The sequence below is a fragment of the Trichomycterus rosablanca genome, chromosome 1, assembly GCF_030014385.1.
Source record: "Trichomycterus rosablanca isolate fTriRos1 chromosome 1, fTriRos1.hap1, whole genome shotgun sequence".
Lineage (NCBI taxonomy): Eukaryota > Metazoa > Chordata > Actinopteri > Siluriformes > Trichomycteridae > Trichomycterus > Trichomycterus rosablanca.
In genome coordinates, this window is record NC_085988.1 from 56,074,324 (window position 1) to 56,097,501 (window position 23,178).

At 39.6% G+C, this 23,178-nt stretch overlaps 1 protein-coding gene across 1 annotated transcript in view; it reads left to right on the forward strand.

Moving 5' to 3' along the window:
- Nucleotides 1-3,364: 3,364 nt before the first annotated feature.
- The window catches only part of ptprr (protein tyrosine phosphatase receptor type R), a 72,839-nt gene continuing 53,025 nt past the window's right edge, over nucleotides 3,365-23,178 (forward strand). Inside the window, exons 1-2 of the mRNA XM_063004357.1 lie at nucleotides 3,365-3,446; nucleotides 13,739-14,037. Coding sequence (XP_062860427.1) covers nucleotides 3,386-3,446; nucleotides 13,739-14,037 — 360 coding nt within the window. The 5' untranslated portion in view covers nucleotides 3,365-3,385. The remainder of the gene's footprint in view (nucleotides 3,447-13,738; nucleotides 14,038-23,178) is intronic.

Genomic DNA, 23,178 nt, shown 5'->3' on the forward strand with positions numbered 1-23,178 from the left:
CTAGCTCAACAAAGCTCAACAAAAGTGTAAAGTCATTGTTAAAAGGTCTGCTGCCAGATTTAAATGTTTTTTGTAAACCAATTCATGTGCAGGCTCTGTTCTTACAGCTGTAAGCCAATCAGGTAATCTGACTTCCTGTCCTCCTTCCTCCTCCTTCCTGTCCTCCTTTGAACACCTTGATGGTGTGTGAGAGAGTATGATGGTGTGTGTGAGAGAGTATGATAGTGTGTGTGAGAGAGTATGATGGTGTGTGAGAGAGTATGATGGTGTGTGTGAGAGAGTATGATGGTGTGTGTGAGAGAGTATGATAGTGTGTGAGAGAGTATGATGGTGTGTGTGAGAGAGTATGATAGTATGTGTGAGAGAGTATGATGGTGTGTGTGAGAGAGTATGATGGTGTGTGTGAGAGAGTATGATGGTGTGTGTGAGAGAGTATGATAGTGTGTGAGAGAGTATGATGGTGTGTGTGAGAGAATTCAACTCAGAATTATGGCCTACACGGCCTCTCATATACCTGTCCTATCATGAATATAACCAGTGTGTAAAATCCACAGCAAGAAGGTCCCGAGTTCGATCCCCGGGAGGGGCAGTCCGGGTCCTTTCTGTGTGGAGTTTGCATGTTCTCCCCATGTCTGCGTAGGTTTTTTTCCGGGAGCTCTGGTTTCCTCCCACAGTCCAAAGTCCTTTCTGTGTGGAGTTTGCATGTTCTCCCCATGTTTGCGTGGGTTTTTTTCCGGGAGCTCCGGTTTCCTCCCACAGTCCAAAGTCCTTTCTGTGTGGAGTTTGCATGTGAGGTGAATTGGAGATTTCAGTGATAGCTCAGTGGTTAAGGTACTGGACTAGTAAACAGAAGGTTGCCGGTTCAAGCCCCGCCACCACCAAGTTGCCACTGTTGGGTCCCTGAGCAAGACCCTTAACCCTCAATTGCTCATCGTGTCCAGCTCATTGTGTAAGTCGCATTGGATAAAAACGTCTGCTAAATGCTGAAAATGTAAATGTAAAATGGAGATACAAAATTGTCCATGACTGTGTTTGACATTGAACTAGAACTGAAGAATCTTGTGTAACCAGTAACTACAGTACCTGTCCTATCATGAATATAACCAGTGTGTAAAATCCAAATAAATAAATAAATACACATACATTGCTACGATGATTGACACTAATAAAACTTAATATAGGTTTTCTAACAAATATAATGCCAAGACATTAATGTTGGTTGAATACGCAGTGACTATTGTGTATGTAAATGTAAATGTATTCTTGGTTGTGGCTAACTAACTCTCCAGGAAACTTAGCTATGATGGCTAATGTTAGTGATGGTTGATTAACTAGCACATGCAAATTTGCCCAATTTTACCAAAAAATGTGGAAAATTGTAGATAATGACAGATCAAAATGACATATTTAATAACATATATTAAAGTTACCTTTTTATCCCAATCAGAGCTGTTATAAAGACTTGAAGTGGCAGGTGGTACTATGGTGTTACAGTAATAAGTGTCCCATCAACAACTGATGGAACACTCAAAAATCTTAACATTACAGACCACTAGTGAGTGGAATACTCACTCACTCACTCATTCACTTTCTTAACCACTTATCCAATTAGGGTCGCAGGGGGTGTTGGAGCCTATCCCAGCTTTTCAATGGGCGCAAGGCACACAGTAACACCCTGGACGGGGCACCAGTCCATCGCAGGGCAGACACACATACACACACCCATTCACCTATAGGGCAATTCAGTTTTACCAGTTAACCTAACTTCATGTTTTTGGACTGTGGGAGGAAACTCGGAGGAAACCCATGCAGACACGGGGAGAACATGCAAACTCCGCACAGAAAGGACCCGGACAGCCCCGCCTGGGGATCAACCCAGGACCTTCTTGCCGTAAGGCGACAGTGCTACCCACCGAGTCACCGCGCTGCCCTAGTAAGTGGAATATGTTAATTAAAATATTTTACATCAGTATATTGTGAGGGGAACCCTTTAAACATATTTTAGAATGGGGGGGGGGGGGGGGCTGTCTGCATATTGTGATTCTTGTGATTGTGGTCTTGTAAATAATGATAATGTTTAACAGTGTGCTGTTTCCATTCAAATCTTTACAAACATGACAGCAAGCTGAACCATGCAGTTGGTCTATATATTTAATTTTGCATTTTTTAATGTATTTATCAGAAAACAGTAGTTTGTTGATTCACTTTTACATTTTATCTTTAGTTTTAAGCGAATAGTACTTGCAGGTCAATAGTTTGAAGACTTTTGTAAATAATTTTGCAGTGTTTGTCTTTTATCAGCTGTGCACTTTTGTCATCATTTATTCCCTTTATTCATGTTCTTATATGACTTGTATACATAGGGCAGCACTGTGGCTCAGTGGGTAGCAGTGTCACCTTACAGCAAAAAGATTCGAGTTCGATCCCCGGGAGGGGCGGTCTGGGTCCTTTCTGTATGGAGTTTGTATGTTCTCCCCATGTCTGCGTGAGTTTTCTCCGGAATCTCCGGTTTCCTCCCACAATCCAAAGTCCTTTCTGTGTGGATTTTGCATGTTCTCCTCATGTCTGCATGGGTTTTTTTTTCTGGGAGCTCCGGTTTCCTACCACAGTGCAAAGTCCTTTCTGTGTGGAGTTTGCATGTTCTCCCCGTGTCTGTGTGGGTTTTCTCCGGGAGCTCAGTCCAAAGTCCTTTCTGTGTGGAGTTTGCATGTTCTCCCCATGTCTGTGTGGGTTTTCTCCGGGAGCTCCGGTTTTCTCCCACAGTTCAAAGTCCTTTCTGTGTGGAGTTCTCCCCATGTCTGCGTGGGTTTTTTTCCGGGAGCTTCGGTTTCCTCCCACAGTCCAAAGTCCTTTCTGTGTGGAGTTTGCATGTTCTCCCTGTGTCTGCGTGGGTTTTTTTCCGGGAGCTCCGGTTTCCTTCCACAGTCCAAAGTCCTTTCTGTGTGTAGTTTGCATGTTCTCCCCGTGTCTGCGTTGGTTTTTTTCCGGGAGCTCCGGTTTCCTTCCACAGTCCAAAGTCCTTTCTGTGTGGAGTATGCATGTTCTCCCCGTGTCTGCGTGGGTTTTCTCCGGGAGCTCCGGTTTCCTCCCACAGTGCAAAGTCCTTTCTGTGTGGAGTTTGCATGTTCTCTGGAGCAAAATTGTATAAATAATGTTTAAGATTTAAACAGCAGGGTTCAGGCGCCTCCCTCCTCAGCATCCTGCTTACAGAGATGCGAGCTGATCCTCCTGTCTGTTCACATCCCCACTTAACACCGGTGTGGCCACTGGGAAAAACAAGCGTGGATGCTGCACATCTTACCAAAATCAGTCGCTTTTGTAGGATACATAAGGCGTGTCAGTATATTAGCTTTACAGACGGACACATGTTCGAATAAATACAGTCATGAATGAACGATGCGGCATTTGTTTGATCATTTATTTGCTGTTTGCAGCGCAGATCGCAGGTAAGTGCATATATTGTATGTTTTTAACATATGTATTGCGTATTACATGTCTTGTCAGTTAGTGGACATGATTATATGCCTATATGCAGCTTCTTTCTGGCTGTAGATTACTGTGTAGAGGTTTAATATTATGCACCTCGACCATATTGGATTGACATCCATACCTCCATATAATTAATATATATATTATTGCAATTGTGTCCTATTTCTTCACCACTTAGCTATTACATTTGCATTATTTTATGTAGCCTTTAAACCTGACATTACACATATTGTATGCATTTACGATGTTGCATATAAATGTATATGTTTAGTATCGTGTGAATCAGTTTCACTACATGTTTTCCTGTGGCGTGGTGCGCAAACGGCGTCTTTACGCTCCGCCTGTGGTCACATGATTGGCTGTTTGCGTGCTTTCCCGAAAACCGCTGTTGTCAGGAAGACAACGTTAACTGCTCTGTTACAAGATGCTAATCAGATTTGTACCTTCTTTAATTAAATAAAGCTTCAGTGAATGATTTTTATTAGTATTAATGACATAATATATAGATCACAGTTCTCTGTACAGTCTTAATGTTTATACAAATAGGGTGGACACTTCCATAACCCCAAAAAATAGGACATCACACCAAAAAGAACATGATAGTGTGTGGTTAGGATAGTGTCTACAGCACACAAAATTAAGATTTCAATTGATATAATTGTGATGCAACTTAATGAACTAGAAATTGTCATATTATTGGCAGTTGTGGTCTAGCGGTGGCCTGACTAGTAATCAAAACATCGCTGGTTCAAGCCCCAGCACTGCCAGGTTGCCACTGTTGGGCCCTTGAGCAAGGCCCTTAACCCTCAAGTGTTTAGGCAGTATACTGTCACAGTCAGTGGCGTAACTAGGAGCTCATGGGCCCCAGTGCAAAAAATTTTTTTGGGCCCACTCAACAAATGTCATTATATATATACATGTATATATACAGTGTATCACAAAAGTGAGTACACCCCTCAAATTTCTGCAAATATTTCATTATATCTTTTCATGGGACAACACTATAGAAATAAAACTTGGATATAACTTAGAGTAGTCAGTGTACAACTTGTATAGCAGTGTAGATTTACTGTCTTCTGAAAATAACTCAACACACAGCCATTAATGTCTAAATGGCTGGCAACATAAGTGAGTACACCCCACAGTGAACATGTCCAAATTGTGCCCAAAGTGTCAATATTTTGTGTGACCACCATTATTATCCAGCACTGCCTTAACCCTCCTGGGCATGGAGTTCACCAGAGCTGCACAGGTTGCTACTGGAATCCTCTTCCACTCCTCCATGATGACATCACGGAGCTGGTGGATGTTAGACACCTTGAACTCCTCCACCTTCCACTTGAGGATGCGCCACAGGTGCTCAATTGGGTTTAGTCCATCACCTTTACCTTCAGCTTCCTCAGCAAGGCAGTTGTCATCTTGGAGGTTGTGTTTGGGGTCGTTATCCTGTTGGAAAACTGCCAGTTTTCGAAGGGAGGGGATCATGCTCTGTTTCAGAATGTCACAGTACATGTTGGAATTCATGTTTCCCTCAATGAACTGCAGCTCCCCAGTGCCAGCAACACTCATGCAGCCCAAGACCATGATGCTACCACCACCATGCTTGACTGTAGGCAAGATACAGTTGTCTTGGTACTTCTCACCAGGGCGCCACCACACATGCTGGACACCATCTGAGCCAAACAAGTTTATCTTGGTCTCGTCAGACCACAGGGCATTCCAGTAATCCATGTTCTTGGACTGCTTGTTTTCAGCAAACTGTTTGCTGGCTTTCTTGTGCGTCAGCTTCCTTCTGGGATGACGACCATGCAGACCGAGTTGATGCAGTGTGCGGCGTATGGTCTGAGCACTGACAGGCTGACCTCCCACGTCTTCAACCTCTGCAGCAATGCTGGCAGCACTCATGTGTCTATCTTTTAAAGCCAACCTCTGGATATGACGCCGAACACGTGGACTCAACTTCTTTGGTCGACCCTGGCGAAGCCTGTTCCGAGTGGAACCTGTCCTGGAAAACCGCTGTATGACCTTGGCCACCATGCTGTAGCTCAGTTTCAGGGTGTTAGCAATCTTCTTATAGCCCAGGCCATCTTTGTGGAGAGCAACAATTCTATTTCTCACATCCTCAGAGAGTTCTTTGCCATGAGGTGCCATGTTGAATATCCAGTGGCCAGTATGAGAGAATTGTACCCAAAACACCAAATTTAACAGCCCTGCTCCCCATTTACACCTGGGACCTTGACACATGACACCAGGGAGGGACAACGACACATTTGGGCACAATTTGGACATGTTCACTGTGGGGTGTACTCACTTATGTTGCCAGCTATTTAGACATTAATGGCTGTGTGTTGAGTTATTTTCAGAAGACAGTAAATCTACACTGCTATACAAGCTGTACACTGACTACTCTAAGTTATATCCAAGTTTCATGTCTATAGTGTTGTCCCATGAAAAGATATAATGAAATATTTGCAGAAATGTGAGGGGTGTACTCACTTTTGTGATACACTGTATATATATATATATATATTAGGGCTGTCGATAATCGCGTTAATTAACGCGATTAACGCGTTAAAATTTTAATCGCGATTAAAAACAATTAATCAAGATTAAAATGTTTAATCTAACTATTTTTATTTGGCATATACATGTGTGTCTCTGTGGTAATTATCTGTATTTCAGATGAATTAGGATGTAAAACACATGAACTGTCCGATGATAAACTACTTTTAGCGGTTTTCACTTTTTTACGTGTTGATGAAAAGATGAATGAAATCACGCAAGCTTTGTAACGAGTATTTCCATTGGCTGCTAGAGCTGTCCATCAAAACCGCGTAGCTCCGCCTCCTCCCCCTCCGGTAAAAAGTGAAACTGCGTGATGTTTCATCTCTACAGTTTATTCAGCTTATTCTATCACATGGTTATAAACATGATTTATATTTGTGATGTTTGTAGTTTTCTAAAAACACATTCGTATCTGATATTTATATGGACTAAGCGTTTACATGGACTGTTTTAATTAACACCTTTTTTTATATAGCTACAGTCAATTACTTATAGATAATGTCTGCTAACTTGACTGTTTCAGGTATTTATAGGTGTTTAAATGGTCATTTAGAACAGTATTTCCCAGTATTCTTTCTGCACAAACACAGTATTAAAGGGTTTTCTTAATAGATCTATGAAATAATCATATCTGTGTTTTGATGCTTTATTGATGCCTTATATTAGATCAAAACATTATGATTGGTGCACCTGTTTTCAGTGTCAGGGTCATGAACAGGAAAAGATCCTCACTTTTGTCAGATAATGTGCTTTCTACAATGAATTTAGATTTAATAATTCTATCATATTTTATGAATGTTTTATTGGTAAACACGTTCTTGCAATAACAATGTGCATAACTGTTCAAATTTTGCTTAATTATTAGTTTGCGATTAATTGAGATGAATACATATATATTTAGGGCTGTCACACGATTAAAAATTTTAATCGCGATTAATCTACATTAATTTTGTTCTTTAATCGCGATTAATCTCGATTAAAAATTTTAATCGTGTGACAGCCCTAATATATATATATATATATATATATATATATATATATATATATACAGTGTATCACAAAAGTGAGTACACCCCTCACATTTCTGCAGATATTTAAGTATATCTTTTCATGGGACAACACTGACAAAATGACACTTTGACACAATGAAAAGTAGTCTGTGTGCAGCTTATATAACAGTGTAAATTTATTCTTCCCTCAAAATAACTCAATATACAGCCATTAATGTCTAAACCATCGGCAACAAAAGTGAGTACACCCCTAAGAGACTACACCCCTAAATGTCCAAATTGAGCACTGCTTGTCATTTTCCCTCCAAAATGTCATGTGATTTGTTAGTGTTACTAGGTCTCAGGTGTGCATAGGGAGCAGGTGTGTTCAATTTAGTAGTACAGCTCTCACACTCTCTCATACTGGTCACTGAAAGTTCCAACATGGCACCTCATGGCAAATAACTCTCTGAGGATCTTAAAAGACGAATTGTTGTGCTACATGAAGATGGCCAAGGCTACAAGAAGATTGCCAACACCCTGAAACTGAGCTGCAGCACAGTGGCCAAGATCATCCAGCGTTTTAAAAGAGCAGGGTCCACTCAGAACAGACCTCGCGTCGGTCGTCCAAAGAAGCTGAGTGCACGTGCTCAGCGTCACATCCAACTGCTGTCTTTGAAAGATAGGCGCAGGAGTGCTGTCAGCATTGCTGCAGAGATTGAAAAGGTGGGGGGTCAGCCTGTCAGTGCTCAGACCATACGCCGCACACTACATCAAATTGGTCTGCATGGCTGTCACCCCAGAAGGAAGCCTCTTCTGAAGTCTCTACACAAGAAAGCCCGCAAACAGTTTGCTGAAGACATGTCAACAAAGGACATGGATTACTGGAACCATGTCCTATGGTCTGATGAGACCAAGATTAATTTGTTTGGTTCAGATGGTCTCAAGCATGTGTGGCGGCAATCAGGTGAGGAGTACAAAGATAAGTGTGTCATGCCTACAGTCAAGCATGGTGGTGGGAATGCCATGGTCTGGGGCTGCATGAGTGCAGCAGGTGTTGGGGAGTTACATTTCATTGAGGGACACATGAACTCCAATATGTACTGTGAAATACTGAAGCAGAGCATGATCCCCTCCCTCCGGAAACTGGGTTGCAGGGCAGTGATCCAGCATGATAATGACCCCAAACACACCTCTAAGACGACCACTGCTTTATTGAAGAGGCTGAGGGTAAAGGTGATGGACTGGCCAAGCATGTTTCCAGACCTAAACCCAATAGAACATCTTTGGGGCATCCTCAAGCGGAAGGTGGAGGAGCGCAAAGTCTCGAATATCCGCCAGCTCCGTGATGTCGTCATGGAGGAGTGGAAAAGCATTCCAGTGGCAACCTGTGAAGCTCTGGTAAACTCCATGCCCAGGAGAGTTAAGGCAGTTCTGGGAAATAATGTTGGCCACACAAAATATTGACACTTCAGGAACTTTCACTAAGGGGTGTACTCACTTTTGTTGCCGGTGGTTTAGACATTAATGGCTGTATATTGAGTTATTTTGAGGGAAGAATAAATTTACACTGTTATATAAGCTGCACACAGACTACTTTTCATTGTGTCAAAGTGTCATTTTGTCAGTGTTGTCCCATGAAAAGATATACTTAAATATCTGCAGAAATGTGAGGGGTGTACTCACTTTTGTGATACACTGTATATATATACAGTGCCTTGCAAAAGTATTCGGCCCCCTTGAACTTTTCAACCTTTTGCCACATTTCAGGCTTCAAACATAACGATATGAAATTGTAATTTTTTGTGAAGAATCAACAACAAGTGGGACACAATCGTGAAGTGGAACGAAATTTATTGGATATTTTAAACTTTTTTTAGAAATAAAAAACTGAAAAGTGGGGCGTGCAATATTATTCGGCCCCCTTGCGTTAATACTTTGTAGCGCCACCTTTTGCTGCGATTACAGCTGCAAGTCGCTTGGGGTATGTCTCTATCAGTTTTGCACATCGAGAGACAAACATTTTTGCCCATTCTTCCTTGCAAAACAGCTCGAGCTCAGTGAGGTTGGATGGAGAGCGTTTGTGAACAGCAGTTTTCAGCTCTTTCCACAGATTCTCGATGGGATTCAGGTCTGGACTTTGACTTGGCCATTCTAACACCTGGATACGTTTATTTGTGAACCATTCCATTGTAGATTTTGCTTTATGTTTTGGATCATTGTCTTGTTGGAAGATAAATCTCCGTCCCAGTCTCCGGTCTTTTGCAGACTGCAACAGGTTTTCTTCCAGAATGGTCCTGTATTTGGCTCCATCCATCTTCCCATCAATTTTAACCATCTTCCCTGTCCCTGCTGAAGAAAAGCAGGCCCAAACCATGATGCTGCCACCACCATGTTTGACAGTGGGGATGGTGTGTTCAGGGTGATGAGCTGTGTTGCTTTTACGCCAAACATAACGTTTTGCATTGTGGCCAAAAAGTTCGATTTTGGTTTCATCTGACCAGAGCACCTTCTTCCACATGTTTGGTGTGTCTCCCAGATGACTTTTTATGGATATCTTTGAGAAATGGCTTTCTTCTTGCCACTCTTCCATAAAGGCCAGATTTGTGCAGTGTACGACTGATTGTTGTCCTATGGACAGATTCTCCCACCTCAGCTGTAGATCTCTGCAGTTCATTCAGAGTGATCATGGGCCTCTTGGCTGCATCTCTGATCAGTCTTCTCCTTGTTTGAGCTGAAAGTTTAGAGGGACGGCCGGGTCTTGGTAGATTTGCAGTGGTCTGATACTCCTTCCATTTCAATATGATCGCTTGCACAGTGCTCCTTGAGATGTTTAAAGCTTGGGAAATCTTTTTGTATACAAATCCGGCTTTAAACTTCTCCACAACAGTATCTCGGACCTGCCTGGTGTGTTCCTTGGTCTTCATGATGCTCTCTGCGCTTTAAACAGAACTCTGAGACTATCACAGAGCAGGTGCATTTATACGGAGACTTGATTACACACAGGTGGATTCTATTTATCACCATCAGTCATTTAGGTCAACATTGGATCATTCAGAGATCCTCACTGAACTTCTGGAGTGAGTTTGCTGCACTGAAAGTAAAGGGGCCGAATAATATTGCACGCCCCACTTTTTAGTTTTTTATTTCTAAAAAAAGTTTAAAATATCCAATAAATTTCGTTCCACTTCATGATTGTGTCCCACTTGTTGATTCTTCACAAAAAATTACAATTTCATATCGTTATGTTTGAAGCCTGAAATGTGGCAAAAGGTTGAAAAGTTCAAGGGGGCCGAATACTTTTGCAAGGCACTGTATATATATATATACAGTGTATCACAAAAGTGAGTACACCCCTCACATTTCTGCAAATATTTCATTATATCTTTTCATGGGACAACACTATAGACATGAAACTTGGATATAACTTAAGAGTAGTCAGTGTACAGCTTGTATAGCAGTGTAGATTTACTGTCTTCTGAAAATAACTCAACACACAGCCATTAATGTCTAAATAGCTGGCAACATAAGTGAGTACACCCCACAGTGAACATGTCCAAATTGTGCCCAAATGTGTCGTTGTCCCTCCCTGGTGTCATGTGTCAAGGTCCCAGGTGTAAATGGGGAGCAGGGCTGTTAAATTTGGTGTTTTGGGTACAATTCTCTCATACTGGCCACTTGATATTCAACATGGCACCTCATGGCAAAGAACTCTCTGAGGATGTGAGAAATAGAATTGTTGCTCTCCACAAAGATGGCCTGGGCTATAAGAAGATTGCTAACACCCTGAAACTGAGCTACAGCATGGTGGCCAAGGTCATACAGCGGTTTTCCAGGACAGGTTCCACTCGGAACAGGCTTCGCCAGGGTCGACCAAAGAAGTTGAGTCCACGTGTTCGGCGTCATATTCAGAGGTTGGCTTTAAAAAATAGACACATGAGTGCTGCCAGCATTGCTGCAGAGGTTGAAGACGTGGGAGGTCAGCCTGTCAGTGCTCAGACCATACGCCGCACACTGCATTAACTCAGTCTGCATGGTCGTCATCCCAGAAGGAAGCTGACGCACAAGAAAGCCCGCAAACAGTTTGCTGAAGACAATCAGTCCAAGAACATGGATTACTGGAATGCCCTGTGGTCTGATGAGACCAAGATAAACTTGTTTGGCTCAGATGGTGTCCAGCATGTGTGGCGGCGCCCTGGTGAGAAGTACCAAGACAACTGTATCTTGCCTACAGTCAAGCATGGTGGTGGTAGCATCATGGTCTTGGGCTGCATGAGTGTTGCTGGCACTGGGGAGCTGCGGTTCATTGAGGGAAACATGAATTCCAACATGTACTTTGACATTCTGAAACAGAGCATGATCCCCTCCCTTCGAAAACTGGGCCTCATGACAGTTTTTCAACAGGATAACGACCCCAAACACAACCTCCAAGATGACAACTGCCTTGCTGAGGAAGCTGAAGGTAAAGGTGATGGACTAAACCCAATTGAGCACCTGTGGCGCATCCTCAAGTGGAAGGTTCAAGGTGTCTAACATCCACCGGCTCCGTGATGTCATCATGGAGGAGTGGAAGAGGATTCCAGTAGCAACCTGTGCAGCTCTGGTGAATTCCATGCCCAGGAGGGTTAAGGCAGTGCTGGATAATAATGGTGGTCACACAAAATATTGACACTTTGGGCACAATTTGGACATGTTCACTGTGGGGTGTACTCACTTATGTTGCCAGCCATTTAGACATTAATGGCTGTGTGTTGAGTTATTTTCAGAAGACAGTAAATCTACACTGCTATACAAGTTGTACACTGACTACTCTAAGTTATATCCAAGTTTTATTTCTATAGTTTTGTCCCATGAAAAGATATAATAAAATATTTGCAGAAATGTGAGGGGTGTACTCACTTTTGTGATACACTGTATATATAATGCCATAATACATGCATAATACGAGCAGTGATATCCTGAAACTCAACGTCAGTTGCTTCTGGATGGCATTAAGTTTAAAAGGCATTGAGTTTTAAGGTATTTTTTTCCAGTAAGGATGTATGAAATCTGAACTGCATATATATTTTAGGCTACCGTACAATAATGGGGTTGTTTTCGACACTTATACACTTAAAATAACAAAAATTTTATATTAAAAAAACACAATTGAAAAACAGTTCAAAATCAATTAAAAAATACAATAAAACCTGATCTTTACCTTTACTTCTTTATTGTTTTCTTATGCTTCTTAATTAGTGGAGAGAACTTATGAACAATAATATAAGAGAAGTTTCCTGTGTTCCTGTGTCGATCTTTTAATAAATTAAGTCACATTAAGCTTTTTTTAACGATAAGTGTTTTAGACTCTCTCGGAAAAGCTGATTCTTACAGTCTCTGAGAACCCCGAGATATAACACAAGTTTAAAAGTAAAACAGTGAGGAAAATCCAGATAAACAAAGATACACGTGGAGCTTTCAGAGTAAAGTTTACGGTTATTCCTCACAAATGCAGATTCGTCTCATGTTCGCACTTTGATGACATTTTACCGCACCGCTCAAGCCAAGCGCTGAACAAAGCAGCAGACGCACAAAGGTTAAGTTTAAGAGAAACGTTGAGTTTATGGGTACAAATTTCTCAATGAAGAGTGTTGAGATTCAAAGATTTTGAGTTTAGGGGACGTTGAGTTACATGTATCACTGTACAAGTCATTTCTTCTGACATGTTTGTAATCCAATGACAGGGAAATTAATTATGATTATTACAAGCATCCGGTTAGCTTAGAAAAGGGGGCAAATATGTGTCCGTCCAGGCATTGCACCAGACTGCAGACAAGCAGTTAAAAAAATAGTCTGTCACCCTAAAACCAGATGTGTGGACACCCTACATACTAATGATATTAAATCACTTATATTTTGGACCATAAATTAAATCAATACCACTGCAAACTGTACTGTATATTAATTGATAATGTATGCTATTTTGTGTGTGTAGTGTGCAAAAACCCCAAAAGAGCAGTGAACAATGACGACCAACGAAATATTACCAAGGGAACAATGCTGATGTAGATCAGGGGTGTCAGACTCTAATCCTGAAAGGTCACAGTTCCTCAAAAGTTAGCATTCTCTGTTATTTAACACACCTGATTAAACTCTTCAGCTCACTAGTTTGTGCTTTTAATTGGTAATGTGATAGCTGAAATAATTACAAGACAAAACAGGTCAAACAAATCAATACAGAATCAGTGAGAGTTGCATAACTAAAACAATCATACTAAACAAGCATACAATCATCCCTGTACAATAATAACGTATAATTACACATAATCGAATCAGCAAATCATTGTATTGCTGCAGCTCTCCAGGAGCTAAGTTTGACACCACTGATATAAAGTTTATTTAATGAATGTTTGGTAGTGTATTAGGCAGAAAGCTTTTAACTGGACAGTTATAATTCAACAAATTAGGGCTTGAAATGTAAAGAAAAGGTAAGCAACATGATTGCCATATGTTAACTGATTTTGGGGCATAGGATTGGTTGTCATACTATTTGCTCTGTCTTATGTATGAAATCATGTCCATTTATTTATAAAAGCCAGGGAATGATAAGGTGTATAAATAATTAAAATTGCATTTCAATTACAAACTTCAATTTAATAACAAATCCCAATTAGTACAAAAAGATTATCTAAGTGTGGCACTCTGTTTCTTTTTAGGAAGCTTCTCAGGGGATGATGAGAGTTACCAGTCACATCAGCACAGCTATATGGCACCTGTTGCTTCGGCGTATCGACACTTGGACAACCAGGGCACTAAGCAGGAACTAAAATATCACAGTGGGCCTCTCCATGCTCTATCCCAGGCACTTTCAGCCAAGCGTAAGCCGGCCAAGTTCCTGGAAGTAAATTTTAGGAAGAGTCCACAGGATCACTCAGAACTCAGTCTCCTTGCCAGGCCAGACAATGAGGTGCATGTGGAAAACATACCCATATCAGCTCATCATATTGTCACTATGGTAAGTGCTTGTTGGCAAAAGGTGAAATAGAGGTTGGATGACTTGTTGTATCTTACATTTGCCTTTAGAATAATACATTTGCAAAACTTTTTTAAGCTTGTGGATACTAGCTGTGCAGGTGTATGTTAAAGTGTGTTGTAAAGCTGGTTGATTTAACTAAGTGAGCAAACCTTTATGGTACAATTCTGGTTGCATTAATGGAAAGATGCTTGTGTATTTTATGGCCTGTATTTCTTTAAAACTGATTAAACATACATTCCGCTTTTGTCAAACTAAAATGTTGGCAAAACCAAATAGAAATTTCAGCCAACTATCAATTAAATGATGATTTTATGATTCTAAATAAAGTAGTTGCAGTTTTTATTGGTTTGTGTTAATACTGAGACCAGTGGTGACCCTAACCTGTCAGATCAAGAAGCAGCTGGTAGAGTGAGTGCTGCACAATAACATATTCTGGGTTTAATCTTCACTTCTAGTCACTGTCTGTAGAAAGTTTCCTGTTCTTCCTATATGTCAAGTCAGGGTTTTTTTTTTACATTTACTTAGACTTCTATTTCATTGCAGACTGTATGACCCCAAAATATTTCATGTTTTGTTTGGTCAACTTTATTTATTTTGTTAATATTCCTCCATTCCCGCATTTCAGGCCTGCAACACATTCTAAACAAAATTAAATGGTAAATCATTTACCACTGTAATGTTGCTATTCGTTCTTATAACGCGTCTTAAGGTATGCAACAGTATGGGGTTGTCATTGATCGTTGCAAAATTTTCCACACATTTTCTCTAGCATGCCATTCCAGTACCAATACCCTTCCCTCCAGCTTGTTTAAGCATCCTGCCTATTGGGTTCAATGGCCCCATTCTCACAGGTACGGGACTACACCTGCCACCTCAGTAGCAAAGGACGACTTGCCTTATTGTGATCATAGTCTCATATTCCTCTTTACCTCTGCCATTTAAGTTTGTTTGGTGATGATAGGCTGTGATCAGTTTCTGTGTCAAACCCCTAAGCTTTACATAGAGACATAAAATTTGTTTGAAAACTGGTTGCAATGATCTGTCACCAAATACCTGGAAACACCTAATCTTGTAAATATCTCATGCTTTAAAATGTTACACTCCCCCAGTTTTGGCATGGTCTGGTAGTTTTTTTGAGGAAGTGTGATGTTCTGGTAAATTTTCTGCTGGAAACCCCCTTGGTCCTGGCATTCATATAGATGTTACTGTGACACATTCAGCTGTGGGATGCACTGCAGTCAGCATGGCTTCAGATACCTGTGACAGCCTACCAGGACCTTACTGAGTCACTTCCAGCCTGTCTAGCTGCTGACCGTGCTGCACATGACGGTTACTCTGGATATTAGCTGGTGGTCATAATAATGTGACTCAACTGTGTATACCCTTATGACATTGTTTTGTTTCAGCACCCAAAGCCATGCCACATTGCTAAAATTGTTCATTAATGGTTTGAGTAACATGACACACAGTTCTAGGCTGTGTTCTAGGCTTGGTTTCTAGCATTTGTGGGATGTCCTGGACTAACATGTCCAATCTATGTCTTCGTGTCAGATACCGCAGGACACATTTAAATGTCTTGTGGAGTCTATGCCTCAACATGTCAGAGCTGTGTTGGTGGCAGAAGATGGACCAGTTTAGTAAGAGGTCAGGGCTCTGTGCTTGCTACTGGGTTTTCTCTATACCAAACTCATTAAACCTTGCTTTATGGGCCTCACTTTGTGCACAGCAGCACAGTTATGCTGTAACAAGTAATTCTCTTCCGCAAACTGTTAAACGCAAAGTTAGAAAAGTAATTTGGTATAATTGATTTTATACAACTGGTGATGCTAAAACATTTAAACTCAATAGGTAATATATTTAACTATTTAGCATATATATGTATTGTTGTATATACAAGTATTGTTGAAATATTTATCAATAGTTGTGTCACTGTGGCATGTTAGTTCTGCAGAACTACTGTGACTGAGGTTTGATTCCCACCTCTTTTGTTGGATTTCTCTGGGCACTCAGTTTTTCACAAATTTCCACAATCATGACAGTAGTTGGCGACAAATTGGTGATAGATTGTGTAATTTAGGCTTTCACTAGGTTTAAGTGTAATTGATTAATTGTGTGATGCCTGTGCTAGGCTGGCACCCTACCAGGTTATTTTTCTACCCTGCATACAGTGATTCTGGGATGATTCTGATTCTCCTACCCTCAGCAGAATAAAGTGTTTTAAAAAAGATAAATGAAAAAATTAATGTACCAGCTAAGGAAAACTAATAAAACTGTGAAAGTACCCTAAACTTGTATTTCTTACCTTATATTTATATTAATTATGCAGTGTGCTTTTTAATATTGCATTGTTTAGAGAGGTATTATTGTTCAACAGAGATTTTACAGAAACATGATTTTTTGCAGGGATAACTGGTGTGATATTGACTTTTAAAAGTCATTAAAGCTAATAAAGCTGTTTTAATGTTACTTTTCTTCTAATAAATGTAACCTGAATTTGCATGTAGTCTAAACATATTCCAGCTTTCTACTAAACACAGAATATTGTTAAAAATGAATGCACAGTTGAGCTCTTTGGTAGTGTATCTGTCTGTCAATGATCAAATGTAACCAGCAAATCATCATTTTCGTGTAGCATTAGAATCTGTCCCCTTATTTAACATGCGTCAAACTCAAGACCCGCGAGAGCTTAATAAAGCAATAAGCCACGAGAGGCCGTGCATTACTGTGATTTTAGCACGGGGATGACGTTTTTGGCACGACGCGAAGCGGAGTGCCTAAAACTTCTTTCCCCGTGCTAAAATCTTAACAGTAATGCACGGTCTCGAGTGGCTTATTGCTTTTATAAAACGGCGGTCAACATAAAATATAATAAATACAACAATGTTTAATTCATAAATGTATTTTATAAAAGCATTCTTCCGCGACGCAAAATAGTTCGATTAACAGTGTTGCTAGGCAACATGAGGGCGAAAATAACATTAATTTTTTCTATTCAGTGGCGTATTAATATGGAATGATGTGAGGTGGTCATAGGTGTGAGTTTATCGGGGATTTTACAACGGCTTCGAACGCGGCTCAGCCAATCAGATTTTAGGACCGGAACTATCCGTTTTATAAAAGACGTATGATTGTCTTCAAATACATTGTAAAATCCTACATAAACTACATCTCCCACAATGCATGCCGATTTTAGGACCTGCAAAGTGACCGCATCCCACCACTAGATGGCAGTGTTTCCACATCAGCATTTAACTTAGGCGGTTTTTCAACAAGTGATTATGAGAAATATTTACAAATAATCCCAAAATGTACAAGAAGAGAAAATTAAAGCAGAAGGAAGGGAATTTAATAAAAGATGGGAAAGTGAATAGAAGTGCTTTAAGAAGAAAAACCGGTACGTCTCTTGTGTTATGTGGCCGTGTCTGTGGTAAAGGAGTACAATGTAAATGTAGATATATATTATAAATATACAGTATAAATTTGGCATTTTGACACCAAAGACAGAATTTAGCCTCCAAGAAAAACAACAAATTGACCAAGACTTAAAAGGCAGCCTGCAATCACAGCAGGATACGTTACAATTGGCTCTTTGAGGGCCACCATAATGCAGATGTGGCCCTCGGTGAAAATGAGTTTAACACCCCTGACTTATTTCATACAAATGTGTTTTGAATCAGTCACATCTAAAAGTGACTCATCATGATGTGAAATGGAAATTCTCACCTTCACAACCTCCTATATTTTCCCCACAGCCCCACTGATACTAAACCAGGTCTTAGATGATTTCAGGCTGTGGTTAATGTTTCCACTTGCTGAAACATAATGAAACCTGTGTGAAACTCAGGTGTATGAGCTTCATGTTTTTGTGTGCATGCACTCTTGTATGAATGCAGATGGTTCTGTCAAGTAGATAGATGAACTGAGGTACAGTTAGCACTATAGGTAAAAGCCGGAGCTTTCTTACAGGGTCACTGTAAACATTTATAATCTTAATGCTAAACTTTCTCTTTGTTAAAAGAGACAAAATGTGTACTGTATGCTGTATTTGTAGGTTTATATCTGTATTCTGTACATAAATGTACTGGCATTTCAAAGATTTCAAAGTAGATTTTGTAAAGTGGAAGTTATTTACATTAAAATGTTTTTTATGTGCAGCGGTTATGATTACACATTAGGTTTCTTTTAGTATTTGGGTAAGGGCAAATGGCAAAACATTTTAAAATGTGTATTATTATGTGATGTTTTTGATTTAAGTGGTTATAATCACATTTAAGTTTTTTATTATATTTAAAATTACCATATTACAATGTATAACATATTGTAGAATAGTATGTATTTAAGGTTATCTCCTAATTTGTAGTGTATTTAGAAAGTATTTAGAGCCCCAGACTTTATGGTGCTGTGTATTCAATTATTATTTTTTCAATTTTTTGACCATAAATGGACAATTAATCACAATAAATCAAAGTAAACCTATGTTTTTGGAGCATTTTTTATTTATTTATTTATTTATTTGAGTATTCAGACCCTTTTACCGTGGCTCTCCAAATTGTGGTCGGGTACATCCTGATTGTTTTAATCATTCTTGCGATGACTCAGTTGGAGTCCTGCTGCAATTGATTTTCCTGTTGCAATCTGAACTGAACAGACAGTTTGGAAAAAGGGCCCACAATTTCCAGCACATGGTAAGCCTAGCCATGCAGTATTTGCACCTAAAAGTGCCTGCATGTCCCCTCTACTGGCCATAAATAGCATAGCAGATGGGCATGATTCTGTATTTTGTGTCCCTGCTGATCTTTACACTGGCATTACTCTGAAGATTGTGATGTCATTATCTTTTGAACAATCTAAATATTTACTTTGTGCTTTTCCTTCACCCGAGAAAGGCAAACTTTTATAGCTTTAGATGATTTATTTATGTTATAATAAATGTAAGTTGAATATGATGATAATGCATTAAAGCCTATAGATCCCAGTGTTTTATATACAAACTGATGTGGTAAACCCTTTCTTTGCCTACCCTTGGTTATAGGCCTTCATTTTATTTTGGATTGGTTTATTTAGTTTGCTTGTTTATTTATAATAAAATTCATATTTTGCATTATTTTACTGCAAAATGATTAAAATGCATTCTTTAGCAACCTTACAACCAACACTGAGCAGTGCTTCTTGTGGCAAACAATCATGTTAAACAAAAATGAGCTTGTGTGTCTTAAAGGGACCTTCTTGTAATAACAAGAAAATATAAGATGACCTAAACACCCCTGCTTTGGAGCTCCAAGAAATATAAAAAACAGCACCTACAGTAAATTGTGCCATCCCATGGATGCTATTTTTGGCCTGTGTCTTTTTCGACATGCAATCACGTATGTTCAGCTTAACTGAGGCAAGTAAGGCTTGCCGTTCTTTAGATGTGTATCTTTGTTCCTTTGTAACCTCCTGGATGTGTCATTGATGCGTCCTTGATTACATTTTCATAGGCTCATAACTCCTGGAAGGTTCATTACTGTTCCAAGTTTTCTCTGTTTGTGGATTATGGCAGTAGCTTTGTAACCCTTTTCCAGGCATGGAATTGATACATATTTGTTTTGGTTCAGTATATGAATCACTTTAAAACCTGGCATCACACTCAGCTTTTTGTACTGCTGCTTCACATGCTGCTTCACATTGTGAGACAGGTTCTATTTAAGTGATGTTTAGATTCAACAGGTCTGTTAGTAATCATGCCTGGGTGTGGCATTTTCATCTCATTAGACCAAAATATCATTTTCATCATGTTGCCAGAGTTCTTTACATACTGCTTAGCAAACTCCAAGCAGGCTGTCATATGCCTTTTACTCAACACCTCTTGCAACTCTGATGTATGGCGTGTTAGATGGCTGTCCATCCAACAGATATTCCTCTCTTTGCACAGGTTTTTGGAGCTCTTTTAGAATGACCATAGGTTCTTTCTTACTTCCCTAACTAGGTCAATTTTCTCCCCTTTTCACTCGATTTAGCATAGCCAATTAGTCTTCCGCTGCTGGGGAAGGAGGGTATATTTGCCTGCTCCACGCACCTTCTGATGCGTGCACAGTCCTCAACCTTTTCTTTTTTGCCCGTGCTTTGGGTGATTTGCACATGAGGCTCATCCAATTCTGCACAGGTGCCTTAGTCTGCTAACTTCGTTTTTGTTCTAACAATGCAGTGTAAATTGTGGGCCCTTAGAGACCAAGATAAGCCTTGGTAAGTCCAAATAATGCCCAATCAATTTAAATTGCAACAAGTGGACTCTAAGTTTTAAACACATCTCAAGGATAATTAATAATTAAAGCAAACTGGATGCGCCTGACCACAATTTGGAGTGTCACATCAAAGGTTCTGTATACTTTGGTGAATAAATAATTTTATATTTAGTTTTTAATACATTAAAAAAACACTGTATATATGTCATTGTCACATATAAGATAAACATGAGATGACATGCTTTTAAGTAAAGTGGCACCAATTCGTTGTTAATATACTGCCCCACACACAGGACAAACAAACACATAACAATCACTTTTAATAACAATGGAGTTTAATGTGAATGTTTAGAGCAAGCCCCCTCACCAGGTAGCAGTTGCCTGGAAACAGGTGCTATTATCTAGACTGTTTTTGTCAGTTCCTCCTGGCTCTCTCTTGTTTACTTTTAATCCTAATGCTTAATTTCATCCATTAGCAGTAATTTCATCCCTCTAGAGCTAAATTTGGTTACCCTTCTTGACCGAAGCGTTGCGTATGGGTGGGGAACAGTGCAGACCACGATTGGTGAGAACTCAACTTCAGTAGATTTCATTAAAGCAGGTTGTGAAAAACAGAAAATCAAACACCAAAACAAAAGCACCTGGCAAACAAAATTTTTTCCTGTATTTGCTACTGCTATTGTTTACAGTTATTATGTTGTTTTTGCTCTCAGTGTGTGGTAGAGAATGCCATTATAGCCTGACCTTTGAGCTCCTCCTGTTTTCGTAGGTACCATTGTGCAATTGGAAACAGTCAGTAGCGCATAAGTTGCAGTACAGATAGTTGTAAATAGTTGAATGCGTAGACCTACTGTATTGTATTATAGCGTACTGTGCAATGAAAATAAGGCTTTAGTATGCAATATCACATACAGTGCCAGTGCCATCACACAGAGCAAGTAAAAGACGAGATTTGCCAGAATGTATCTGATTTTTATAGCTATCACTTTTATGGCTATCAAGCTTCTTGAGAGGTAGGAGACAATCTGAAAAAGTCACAGATTAAAAAAGGGAGCCCAAGGAGTTAACTATATTATATAACTTATATAACAAGGTGAAGATGTGATTTTCGCTCGCCGACTGGTCGCCGCTAGATGTGGCAGCTCAGAGGCAACTCGGCGTATCACTGATCAGTTGTGTAGTGTAAAATACACAACGACTTAAAAGACTCCCGATTGCAAGAGATCCAGTTGTGCAGTGTAAACTGTACAGCGATCTGACGACTTGGAAAGTTGTGTAGTGTGAACTTGGCATAAGTGTAATTTAGGACACAGTTCAGATTGTATGTTAATAATTTTCTTAGCTGTGAAATGCCACCATTTTTTTGTAATTTTAAATTTTTTTCACATTCCTGAACTAAATAGAAAAAAAAACTACCATGTGATTGAGATTTAAAACATAGATCTTTACAGATATATTCTGTGTAAAATTCTCAGATCTCTCTCCCAAATGCTTTTCAACTAGTCAGAAATGATGAACATTCATTGGATAATGCAGTGTACATATTCCTTGGAATCAAATTCCTTAAACAACAATAACAATGAAGCAATTTAATTATTGCACCATGTAGTCATGTGTTTTATTTGGGCAGACAAATAGTAAAGCTGAAAATCTGGTAGGGCTGCACCACCCTTCTCCTTTGGTTTTACAAGATTAGAGAACCTATTATTCCAATTAAATCTAGAGAGACATTGTTTATGTCCCTAAAAATAGAAGTGAGATAACACATGAGTGACTAAAATAGAGTTAAGGTCATTGGTTATAGATGTAGCTTGAAGATCAGAATATAATAGTTTACGCAGATTAATAAAAATGGGACCTTATTTACACTTATTAACCCTATTTTATAAACCCTATTTCACTCGATTCTGGTCGGTATCCGTCTGGGCCAGGTGTTTTATTGGATTGCACATCCAAAACTTCCTCTTGACTAAAAGGAGCACTGAGATTATCTCTGTCAACTGGCATTGTAGGAAGAGACTGTAGGATTAAAAGTTGTTAAAGGAATTTTATCTAAGAGACTGTAGCTTCTACTTTATATAGGCATTCATAGTTAAATTCACTGTTAATCACTGTTAATGATATAATGGTCAGAGAGATTAGAGATTTATTATTTTTTTTTTCTAATTGCACTGTCCTTACCTGATGGGCAAGCAGTCGAGGGGACTTGTTTAAAAATTATTAGCATGTCTGTTTGAAAAAGAAAAGTTTTTGTGTAGTTTATGTGGTCAAGAGTTTTGCCCGTGCATGAAAAATTTGGTAAGGTTTAAATTTGACATTTGTGCAGGAGTATTGTATTGTGACTTTGGCTGCATCCCACAAAGTATCTGGCACAGGTAAGTGTGTAAAAGTCCTAATAAATAAATAAATAAATAAATAAACAAACATATTTGACCAAATAAAATGCTTCACATACATTTCAGTTGCTCATTAGCCCGGGGTGGCAACTTGGAGGTTCTAGTGCTTAGACCAGCAACCTTACATTACCTAGGTCAGTACATTACCTGCTGCATCGCTTACCAGAGAACTGGTATAAAACATCATGGTGCTTGTTACATAGGACATCATGAAGAAGATCTCAGCTTAATATACTAAACTGCCTTAAAATAACTGCCTTACAGGTGAAATGTTTGTATATGTGACAGGTGGGATATGGTTTCTCTCAAGGCTGCAACAGGAGGGAGATTAGGGCATGAACTTGAAGGCTGATTAGTGTATACACCTGTGGAGGCTAATTACCCTACTTATTTAAATTGTGTTTTCTTCCTCCTTTGTGTGCTTTTTCTTGTGTATGTCTGCATGACAGAGAATGCCTGGCTAAAAAGCTGGACAGCAGAAAAGCTGTTGATTTGTTGAA